This window comes from Macrobrachium nipponense, chromosome 46 (genome assembly GCF_015104395.2).
Source record: "Macrobrachium nipponense isolate FS-2020 chromosome 46, ASM1510439v2, whole genome shotgun sequence".
NCBI lineage: Eukaryota > Metazoa > Arthropoda > Malacostraca > Decapoda > Palaemonidae > Macrobrachium > Macrobrachium nipponense.
In genome coordinates this window covers 1,117,840-1,130,334 of record NC_061106.1, presented here as the reverse complement: position 1 = coordinate 1,130,334, position 12,495 = coordinate 1,117,840, and the positions used below count along the sequence as shown (strand labels likewise).

General features: G+C 41.7%; 1 protein-coding gene across 1 annotated transcript in view; it reads left to right on the top strand.

Moving 5' to 3' along the window:
- Nucleotides 1–5,988, top strand: part of LOC135214537 (uncharacterized) — an 82,490-nt gene extending 76,502 nt beyond the window's left edge. Inside the window, exons 2-3 of the mRNA XM_064248912.1 lie at nucleotides 3,820–4,658; nucleotides 5,026–5,988. Of these exons, the coding sequence (XP_064104982.1) occupies nucleotides 3,820–4,658; nucleotides 5,026–5,988 (1,802 nt within the window). The remainder of the gene's footprint in view (nucleotides 1–3,819; nucleotides 4,659–5,025) is intronic.
- Nucleotides 5,989–12,495: the final 6,507 nt, after the last annotated feature.

Here is a 12,495-nt window from a genome sequence, read left to right as displayed (position 1 = left end):
TAGTAAAATCCTTATCATTAATATATGTTTTACATGATTTAGAGTGGTGTCTGATATTGACTGTTCGGGGTTTGTTAATCTGCTGCCCGTTCTAAAACTTAAACCTCTGTGAGAATCTATTCTCACTTTTAGTAACCTCTTCGTACAACCCACATAAGTCCCGTGATCACATCTCGGGCACGTATATTTATATACAACATTAGATTTTAGAAGAGGACTAAGGCGGTCTTTCATTCTACACAAGGATCCGATAGTTAATGGATTTTTTGGGACGAATAAATAGAAAAAAGTTGGGACCCATTGCGGGAGGAGATACCCCAGGTAACTGATGAGCCTCTTCACATGAAGGCAGTGACAATCACATGATAAAGTGTCTCTATATGACAAATGGAATGGGGTCTGTAGCTTTATTCCATGTGTATATTTAACGATCACGAGAAGATTAAACGGGTAACGTACCCTTGGGATTTTCAGTGTTCATAGTTGTGGAGTGAAGAAATCAGTCAACAGCAGATAGTGGACTTCTTAAAGCTGAGGGAGCTGGATCTTTCCAAAGTGTGCCATGGTGGGTAGAAAAATGGGTGATTGTTTTTTGGGCAGCTGTAAGGTGTAGAGCTATGTGAGGTGTAGGCCAAGAAGAATCTTGGGATAGGTGAAAGAGTACAGTTGCATTAGTTTGAGAACTGCCTGGGTAATACTAGGCGTGGAGAGAAGAAAAAGATGTGATAGCGATGTGTGTATGCTAGGATAGAAGAATGAGAGCAGAAGAATTTTTTTTATAGCGCTTTTGTATGATGTCCTCATTGTATTCGAGAGCATGAAAGTGAAATGTTAGTATTTGGTTAAAAAGCAAAAGTAAGTGACACATTTATACGTGGCTTTGTGAGTAGAAATTGCTTTCCGAGTGAATGAGTATGGAGAGAGTACTGCTAAAATGTGTTCCAAAGGGGCCTCAATTGTTGGTATTTTAAATTTCACAAGGAAAAGTATACACAGACACACTTGGGAAAGAGAAAATATTCATGAAAAAGTCTCTCTCAGGTTCTTAATTTGTTTGTAGTAGATGGAAAACCAATTTGATGGATGGTGGGAAGATAGATTTGGCCATATTTTTGTTCATGCAAAGTTAAGATAGATGGAAGTTCAAGCTGCATCAGCCATATGAACAAATACTTATGAATTAAATTCATGAAAGAGTTTTGCGCTTAGTTTAATAGTCAAAATTACTTTTGAATTCAGTAAAATTTAATTACTCTGAAAAGCGATTTCTCATTGTTGGTCAAATTTTCGTACCATTTTATTTTCTAATTGCTAAATCTGAATCAAGATCACCATTGATCTCAGCTAAATAGGTAATCAGATCAGCCCAATACGAAGTTTTCTCTCTCTCTCTCTCTCTCTCTCTCTCTCTCTCTCTCTCGATCATGAATTTTTCCCGTAACTTCGCGTAATGATTAAGATATCGACATAAAAAAATCTGCAAGTGAAACATTGCCTTAAATTTCCTGCATAATAATTTTGAAAGAAAACTCGTCACATCTGGTGATCACTTCCGTGATTGAATCAGGACAAGTAATCAGGAATCATGGAGCGTCTGACCTGGATAACAAAAACAGCTCAGATCATCATCATCAGAAAACTGGGGAAAGGTTTCTGGGCATCGATCTTCATACTGGTGGGGTCGACCTTTCCATCTGCTTCACCCTCGTGCTAAACAGGTCCTGGTTCCTGTGAGCGACGATGCCGAGACTCGAGACTGATGCCAGAGAGACATAATGTCTAAAGTATTTGGTAAAACGAAGGTTTGAAATTTTCTTGAATTGAAAAAAGGTAATCAACAACTATTAATGATTAATGAAGCCAAATTCTCATAAACTCATGCTACACATATTGGACACTTCAATAGCTTAAATTACGAATTTAAAGTCAGGCTGAAAATCTGGATCCAAATTCGTTCGAGAAAATTCAAAACGATGACTCAAGACTGGGCCAGCCAGCCCAGCAGCAGCAGCAGCAGTAGCAGCAGTAGCACGCAGAGCCCGCAGCAGCAGCAGCAGCAGTAGCAGCAGGCAGCAGCCAGCAGTCGCAGTAGCAGCAGCAGCAGCAGAGCAGTAGCATGTAGCAGTAGCAGCAGCAGCAGCAAGTAAAGCAGGCAGCAGCAAGCAAACAGCAGACATTGACAAATATTTCTTTTAAATGAACGTCCGAAAAAATTGTTACTGAAGTGGTATGGTGACGGTAGTGTCTTTAACACAGTAGAAGGTGAGGTGCAAAAATGTGTGATAAATTTTTCAAATAATACGTTTCACCATTATCACAATTAGGGGGTGTAAGAATACTACCACCGCAGGCCTGCGTGTCGTAAAAGGCGACTAAAAGGGCAGCTGCTGCCAATAACTGTGGAAACTTCTGCCTTGCAGTTGGACTTTTTAGTAAAAGACGAGGCCCACCGCCAATAACTGTGGTTGATGACAGCAAGGGCAGGCAGTCGTAAAAACCCTTTTGCCAAGCAATAAACAATGCCTGATGTTGTGAGGGAGGCAGTGGAGGAGGAGGAGAAGGCGCATCAGGCAACCGACCCTTTAATGTAGGGATGATGGTTGGAAAGAAGAAGATGTCTATTTAAAGAATAGGCTCAGTGAGTATGATGGAACAGTTGCTGCTCGGCATCCGTTGTAGCAACACCTCGGCTCACACCGCTCCTAGACTCCGCCCCACTTCCAGCTCCAGCTTCGCCCAGACTCCTCCCACCGGCAGCCACCGACCAATCAGAAGCTAGCACGAGAACCTTCAAGCTTCCTTGTAGGATTTCAAGCTTGTGCTTCTCGGCCACCAGCCAATCAGCTTGCTGCAGACTTTCCCTGCATTTTAGCCCTGCCGACTTTATAGTTGGCGCGCTTAGCAAGGGAGAATAAGATTTGAGAGAGCTCTCTCACTCTTATAAGCAATTTGAAGACTTAATATCACTCCTCCTTTTCTCAAAAAATAACTTTCTCTTATTAACACCGTCTCTCTTGTGGAACATTTGGTAGCCCTTGAGGTCTAAAAACTCCAACAGAAGCAAGACCAAAGAGACAAATCTTCCTACTGTCGCAATACTATATTGCAAGTAGCACAGGAAACCATAGGCTGGCGCCTTCCATAAGCCAGAACTCATTGTAATTGAAAACCAAACCCTTCAGGCAACTCACACACATAATTTCACCTCACAGACCCTCTCTCTCTCTCTACTTGAATCATTCAGAAATGGCATCCTCACCCTCATCATCTCCCTCATCATCTCCCACCAAACCATCACCCTCTAAGACAATGATGACTAGAAGACGGACCAGATCAGCCGGCAGCTCCCCTGATGACAACTCTCCCAAGATTCAAAGACCAAGACTTCACTCTCCCAAAGCCCTAGATGACACCCCCCACACAGACAAATAAACAACCTCTCCTACCATTCCCCACCATGGACAGCTCTGATGACTATGATACACAAGGAAACGATGACAAAGACTACCAGGTAGCTGGCAACCGAAAAAAATTAAGGAAAATGAGAAAGACACCTAACACCACTCACACACAACCTCCTGCAACATCACAAGACAACACTCAAATCGACACACAATCCGCGGTAAAGATCTTGAACACAAACACCCCAACATACAAATAACAGCCAAACCCAACAAACGAGGACAATTTGAATTTTTATCACACCCAGAAACCAAGAATCAGCAGACATTCTCAAAAGCAACCAAAACTTCCAGTACTTAGACCCCACACAGAAAACTGAAAAAGGTATCATACTTGGATACCCAACATCCCTTCCAGTCGACCCCATCAAGAAGCTCCCAGGAGTATTACACGCTGATAGATGCCTAAATAAGGCAAAAGAACCTTCTAAGAAAGTCCTTGTCACTTTCCAAGGCAAAAGGCCCCCTTTCGTAGACATCCCGACATGGGGGAAATACTACACCGAGGTTTTCACGCCTGAACCCTTAAGATGTTTTAAGTGCCAGAGATTTGGCCATCACCAGCAGGAGTGCACAGCTAAGCCTATATGCGGTGTTTGCAGTGGGAAGCACCCAACAAGGGACTGCATCGATAAGCACAAAAAGAAGGAGGCAACAACAGCCAGATGCCCTAACTGCCACAAGGGGCACCATGCATGGTACAAGGGCTGCATGGAAAGACTGAAAAGAATATGGAATATGAAAGGATCCCATCCCCCAACCACAGCACAACCGAATCACACACAATACACATCACACTCACAACCACCTACCACACAGCAAGAACCCCAAAGAGAGCTCGCCAAACAATGGCAGCAAGCAACACAACAACACACACACAAACCACCACAATCACATAGACCCCAACACTACCAGCAAACACATAAAACAGGACAATCACAAAAAACCCAACACCACCAGCCACCTACACAGAAACAGCAAGCAACCCCAACGACGCCCCACGAAAACCGCGACCCCAGACTCACAGAAGGCACACTATACACACAGAGAAACACGCAAGTCCCAAATGCCAGACCCACTTCCTTCCTACCCTACTCCACACCAAAACAGCCACTGCTCCCCACCCCAGCCATTCCTCCCAACATGCCCTCTTCCTCCCACCCCGTTCATGAGAGTAACACCCGTACCGGTAGTCAGGTTAGTGCCCCAGAGCCCCCCACCAACAAACATAGCTACAACCTCACACGTGAAGAACTCAGGAGGGAAATAGCAGCTGTAGTATCGCAAGTTCTTCACCACTTACTCCCAGAGCAACACTTTACTGCAGAGCTCAGGAAAACACTAGTATCATTGATAAACTAAAATGGAGCAAAACAATCAAAACCCAAACAACACCCCAAACGACGAAAACAGCACACACACAACCCTAAAAATCCTTCAATGGAACATAAACAGTGCCAACACAAAATACGCCACACTGCAATCACAGGTGCTCGTAGAAAAACATGACATTGTCCTCCTACAGGAAACTCTTGTTAGAGAAACCAACAAATTCTCTTTTCAGGGATACACAGTATACAAAACCCCACACACAAATGAAAACAGAGGTTTAATCACCCTGGTGAAAGCAACAATTCCATCAGAGAAAATAAGAAACATAGACTGTGGGCAAGGCATTGAAACGCTGAGCATCCAGATAAGACTAGAAAATACCTCACTAGTCATTCACAACATATACAAAGGCCATGACAAAATCCTTGAAGGAGAAAACCTCTTCAGTGCTGCCTCCAGAGAAAACACATTCTTTGCAGGAGACTTCAATGCTCATCATCCATGCCTACGATCCCAACAACATACAAATGCAGCAGGCAGGCACATACATCTGCTCCTGGAAGAATTTCCTGAAGTGGCACTGCTAAATGACACAAACGAAGCTACTCACCTCCGAGGAGGTAGACTGGACCTGAGCTTCGTATCCCAAAACCTGAAGGAAGAATGTGCATGGAAAGTGCACCCAATACTAACCAGCGACCACTTTGCAACTGAAACCAGCATAAAAATAACAAAAATTCCCCCTCCACCACCCCCGCCAGCAGGATGGAGACCGGACCTGGCAAACTGGCCCACTTTTGAAAACCGAATGACTGAGTGGGCAACACAGTACCTCCAAACTCCGGCCCAAAACATAAACACACCTCAAGAGGACTTTGTGAGTAGCCTGCATAATGCAGCAAACAACATGCCTAAGACTTTTACCACTAACCAAACCCCCCACAAGGACAGCTGGTACTACAACACAAGAATAAAGGAAATGAACTCAAGAGTAAATAGAACAAGAAAGCTCTTCAGACGCAATCCCACTGATGAGATGCATGCTCTCCTAAGAGAAGTTATAAACCATGCAACACAAACTGCCAAAGAAGTGAAGCAAGAAACCTGGCTTAAATGGTGCTCACAGACACCCGACTTACTCCCATTGCAAAAATGTTCAAATGGTTCAACAAAATATCAGGAAAATCCAAGATAACACAACCACACCATCCTGACCCTCAAGCTGAAGCAAACAGACTTGCACAACATTTTGCCGACAGGACCAAATCGGCACACCTACCACAAACCACAAGAGAAAGGCAAGTGGCACTAGACCCAGGGAGATGGAGAGTCATTAACACGGCCTGCAATATCCCTGATGATACAGACACTCCATTCACACTAAAGGAACTGGGCAAAGCCCTTCAAAGGGAACAGACACAGCCCCTGGAGCAGACATGATCACATATAGCATGCTGAAGAACATGGGAACGGCAGCCAAAACAGTTCATCTCCATATAATCAATAGAACATACACAGAACGCAGTAGACCCACACAATGGAACCAACAAAATACACAGCCGATTCCCAAGCCCAAAGAACCCAACTCCTACAGACCCATCTCTCTCATCAGTTGCACAGAAAAGACTGCAGAGAGAATGGTGCTAAACAGACTGCTATGGAAAACAGGACCTCTACACCATCGCCTATATGCCTACAAAGAGGGCATAGGCACACAAGAATGCCTAGCAGACGTCATGTCCACAATCAACGAAAGGAAAGCAATAGTAGTTTTTCTGGACTTAGAAAAAGCTTATGAGCTAGCCACCAGTGCCAGATACCAATCCTTGAAGCCTTGGCTGACAAGGCGGTAAAGGGCAACAACCTTTTAGCATGGGCCAAAGGATACACGCAAAACAGACTGGCTAGAGTCACCTTCCAAGGAGCAAGCTCGGACTTTCTCAGTCTAGAGAATGGAACACCTCAAGGAGGCATACTCAGCCCCTTCCTTTTCAATGTTTTAATGGAAAAATTAGCCACAACCACCCTACCCAATGGAGTTGAAATATTCATTTATGCAGATGATGTCTGCCTAGTCAGCACAGACAGACACAGATCTCACCAGAACATGCAGAGTGCAATAATACAAATTGAAAATAAATGCAAAGACCTAGGTCTAAAAATCAACACTGCAAAGACAAAAGCAATGGCCATCAAACACAGTCTAGACCCAAATGAAATACAGCTCATGGGTGAACCCATTGAATGGGTAGACAATTTTGTGTACCTAGGAGTTAACATAAACAAGCAACTCTCCCACGCAAAGAACTTGAAATACTCAAGCAGAAAGTCAAATGCAGACACAATGCCATGAGGAGGATCACCTCTCTACAACAGGGAGCAGTATATCACGCCCTCAGAACCTTCTACATACAAACAATAAGGTCAACGGTTGAGTATGCCGCACCTGTTCTCACCAGTCTCTCAAGCACAGAGCAAAAGAGCCTTGAAGTAATTCAAAACAATGCCCTGAGACTCATCACAGGCGCTCCAATGTGGACTAACTTATGCATTCTGAGACATGAAACAAAACTACAGTCTCTGACATACAGAATAGACCAGAGAAACACATCCATCCTGCTAAAAACCTTAAAAAATGAAAGGAACTGTCCACTAAAAAAGAGAGAATCAAAAAGTGCATTGATCTCCACGAAGAACTAGACCCACCCAAGACATACGCTGGCAACCTTTTAGAAACACTGAGAAGAGTAGGCATGCAAAAGCATGCTGCTGACATCAGAGAAGACTCTCCTCTTGCTGAGTATGTAGAACCAGCACCCTGGAAACCAGAACTCTTCAATATCAACTACACAGTCCTACCGGCAAGCAAGGAAGCATGCACCGTTCAACAGCTGAAACAAGCAGCACAAGATTCAATAAGGAAAACGACAGCCACAAATGAATACTTTACAGATGGATCAGTAGACCTCAGCATTCCTGGCAGCGGCAGCAGGAGTCTACTCAACATCACTAAAAGGGAGCTGGAGGCTCTCAGATAACGCCTCCACTCTACAGACTGAGCTGATAGCAATCGCTAAAGCGCTAGAAGACTCTCAACACAAACTAGGAAACACAACTATCCACACCGACTCAAAAGGAGCAATACAAGCCATCACAAAAGGCAAGGCAAAAGAAAATATCAAACTCCTGACAAGTATATGGGCAATTGCCAACATCCACCAAATCAGAAACAGACAGATTACTCTCAACTGGATTCCAAATCACATAGGAATCCAAGGAAATGAGGAAGCAGACTCCCTAGCAAAGAGTGGGTTACACATTAACAACATAGGTATTAAAATCAGCCACTCACTGACTCAACTTAAAAGCAAAGCCTCAGCATACTGTCAAGTGCAAGAAGAAAGCAAAGTCAGGAGAGCGGTCTTTGGAGGCTCTAACACTGCGAAGTGGTATGTAGACACCACCAGTCTGCAACCACATGACATTCCCAAAGATATGTCAAGAGCACTAGCAGTCATAATTCATCGTCTAAGGCTGGGATACCAATGCACTTGGCAAAAGATAGTAGGCGATCCAGGCCATGTAAGTACTGCGAAAGAATTCCAGAAGAACCTCTAGAACACTACCTCTTAGACTGTCCAGAAACGGAGCAACTAAGAGATAGGTACATAGGAAATGAACGCACAACCACTCAAATCACAAAGCACATTCTAGCAAACACCCATGAATTAGCAGGTTTCCTATGCTCCTACCCACCACCTAGGTAGGAACAGAACACAACCCTGACTGACAGCACATGGTGCCAACAATCATGACCACTACCCCATTCCACCCTAACCCACATAACATGCAAGACAAAAAAAAAAAGCCAAACCTCTTTAACAGACATCCCCATTCACCTCTTGCCTCCTTCATCACCCTCCCCTCACACTCATCACTATCCATCCACCACACTCACCAGACAACACACACCCAAAGAAAGCGGACCGGAAAAGGAACATGTCTCAGAAATTCACGAGCTACCTTACTAGCTAACTGTGCCTACAACTCAAACCTTCATTCTTCCAATCTGTTGGTCTCTCCTACTAGCCAACACTTACTACTATCCAGCTTTCCCTACGACTGAAAGGTACCTTAGGGTTTAAAGGGTTTCAACCTTGCCCATCAAATCCTTCATTCAATATCAAATCACCTTCACCACATCATTCATTTATCACCAATAAAGATTGCATATCCTAAGCATCTCACATCTCAAACTAATATGAATTACGGGCTGCTCTGTGAGCAAGAGCCCGTGCTGGCACAAGGCCAGCTTAATCTTAAACAACAACATATGATGGAAGGAGGAAATGACCGCTAGGAACAACAGCGAGAGGAAATCTGACGGGATGAAGTCTTATTTGAACGAGCAAGATGTAAAGTGAATATTATTTGCATTCTCCTTTGGTGCCGATGTTCGTGCAGAATGAATAATTGTGCAACGACTGCACAACATTGACACATGCAGTTCGACCGTCATTTTCCCTTGAACTCAGAGCTTGTAAACCTCCACCATGGCTAGTTTCATATTCACAGTACCGGCACCATAAACATGCAGTTTTCTTTACATGCACATTGTTACCAGGATAGTTCTTCTGTGGCAGTCACTGGCATTAATTAAAAATTTGTTGACTCATCATGAGGAGTCTTAACATTACTGATTAAGATTGTTCTTAAATCCCTGTTAATGTGTGTTCTTTAGTGTAAAAAAAAAAAGAAACATAAATATCAATCTAACATGTCTGTACTGAAATTTCGATAACTAGTATTTCTTTGGAAGCTGCAACACTTACATAAACGAGATGGTAGCAAGCAAAGTGAAAAAAAAAAATTCTTTCTAAATTCTTCTGATCTGTGGGGCATCTTATTCTGCTCGCACATATCAAGTGTTCTGTTCCGTTGCGTGGACACATTGATATCTACAACTATACCTTGGCAAGTGTGTACCTCAAGATCCGAGTTTGAATCTTGTGACCTTATTTCACTGAGAATGATTTTTACTTTTACATTTTGACATCCTCTCACCTAGCACTGGAACACTTTCGGCCATTCAGCACTCAAGAGTGAAAAGCAGTAGTTCGGGTGGTTGAACAGCAAGATAAAGGCATCTAGAAAATAAGTAGGGGAAGCACATAAGTATAAAGGCGGATCTTGGGAGGATCTTACAAAAAAAAAAAAAAAAAAAAAAAAAAAAAAAAAACAGGAAAATTGAAGAAAGCAGTAGGAATTAGAATAACAAAACGACCCAAATGTGGGTGCAGCTAGGGCCCTTAAGTAATGCCTACACTGCACCACTTAAGGTGCACTGACGGTACTATACCCTATGGGGATTATAAGTTTTTCTTTCAAAGAGTAATAGTACATTTAGTAGATGATTACCTGAAGGGACGCTACAAAGAACCTTAAGTAATGCCTACTTTGCACAGAATAAGGTGCACTGACGGAGTAAACTTGGCTTGAAAATGAGATAAAAATCATTAAAATCCATGAATCCCTTCAAGACAATATTTCGGAAATAGAAAACAACACTAACAAAAACTGAAGTAATATTATGAAAGAAGATGAGCTCCGCTCGGGAGACACTTTATCAGCAGCAGGTTAAAGAAACGAGTGACCAAGGAAAAGAAAATGACCAAAAATAGACTTGGGTTTATATTAAGCCGATTTGAGCGACTTAAAAAAATAAGCAAAAAAAAGTATCAGAAATAAAGCGCTGAGCGATATGAAGATGTACCATATGTACCTTCTTGAGAACTTTTCTTGTTTGTTTGTTTGTTTGTTTGTATGGTGTTTTTACGTTACACGGAACCAGTGGTTATTCAGTAACGGCAACAATGACTTTACATGACTTCCGAACCACGTCGAGAGTGAACTTCTATCATCAGAAATATACATCTCTAACTCCTCAGTGGAATTCCCGAGAATCGAACTAGCGGCCACCGAGGTGGCAGGCCAAGACCTTACCGATCACGCCACCGAGGCGCTTATTATTTAAGCATCCACTTCTCTATAGGCTAATGAGTACTACTTTGAAATAAGTGGTGAATCCTAATAGTCTGAAGGTGGATCCCAAGTTAACAGGATTACGAAACATCCGTTTAGGTTCCTAACGAAAAAAGTCTGTTTAGAACAATTTCGTTGATTTCTCCTCTCTATTTCTCATGGTTAATCAAAGGTAATGAACTAAAATGTCATTTCGGCCCATTGGGTATCTAGAAGCTTTGGGCGATGGAATCTAAACTCTGTTGAAAGTTTCAAAAATCAGTTTTTTTTTAGAAAACAATTGTTCTTAGAATCTAATTAACTGAAACAAAACCCGATAAGATGGCGCGTGAAACAACAAATCATTTTTTTAAATATACACAACAGTTCCCAATTTTATTATGAAGACATGGCAACCTGTTATGATTATCGTGTTCTACTATAATATTGATGTTCAAGGGAAAATGATTAATGGCGTCAAAAAACTTACAGCATTTTCGCTTTCCTTAAAAATTTGTTAGCGTCACGTAACGTAACGTTTGTGAAACAGATCACTTATCTAGAATTTGATCCTCAGTGACTGAAAATATTCGCAAAAAAAACAAAAACAGAAAAAAACACTGGGCCTCAATGTGTTGTTCTTAATAAAGTCAATTCACTTGGTGTCTTCATGAGCTCTTTTATTTCTTAAGTAGTTAAATGACGCTATGAACACGCATCAATCACTTAACCCAGAAAAAAACTACAATATTCCAATTGATTTACAGCGACAGTAAGACCACTATACTCTGTTTTTTTTCATCTGTCCATCCGCCTGTGGTGTTTTTGTATGGTAACACTGCGTCCCGGGCTTTACATAGTTACGCTATGTGTAAGTTTTAGGTAAATAAAAGGAGATCTGGGTGTACATTTGCAACTGAAAAGCGTTTTAATAATTTACTGTACAGGCGGATGGACAGATGAAAAAAAAAAAAAAAAACAGAGTATAGGCACGTGAGCAACTGTCGAAGATGAAGATAGAGTAAACAAAGAATTGTTATGGATTTTGGGATTTTTTTTTTCATTTACGTTTTATATCTTTAATCCTCAAGCATTGTGTCAACTGAAATTAGTTAATTAGCGGAAAAATATCATTAATAAATATAATGCTTATCTATCGTGGTTTTATATGACAAATACCTTTGTGGGATCATTGTACATCCTCTGATTTGGAAGTAAAACCATAATATTTCGACACAAACGTAAAGCATCATCATTACTCCCTCCTGCTAAATGCCTACAATCAAAGTTATCTATCATCAGGCAAGATCCGATATAATACCTATGACACATTTCAAAGCCATAAAGATAAAAATGTTCGGTACAAAAAATGAAATACAACTAAATTAAATACTTTGCACTAACATAAATATTATTCCTTTGACTGACTGATTTGAGGAAAATGGAGGTTTAGTGAAGTATTCATGTCTATCTGATGATATCCATCTGCCTGGCTGAATAGACAAGAACCAGTATACAGAATGGCAGAGAGGTCGGTTAAGAAAAAAGTGAAAGGCAGAAGAAAGCATGTAACAAAAATGAAAGGGAGGTGGGCAAGACCTTTCATATAAAATATATTCTCTGTATAAGTATACAAACATAAAAAGGTTAAAGTCCAAATAGATCTCATGAATTAAGGAGA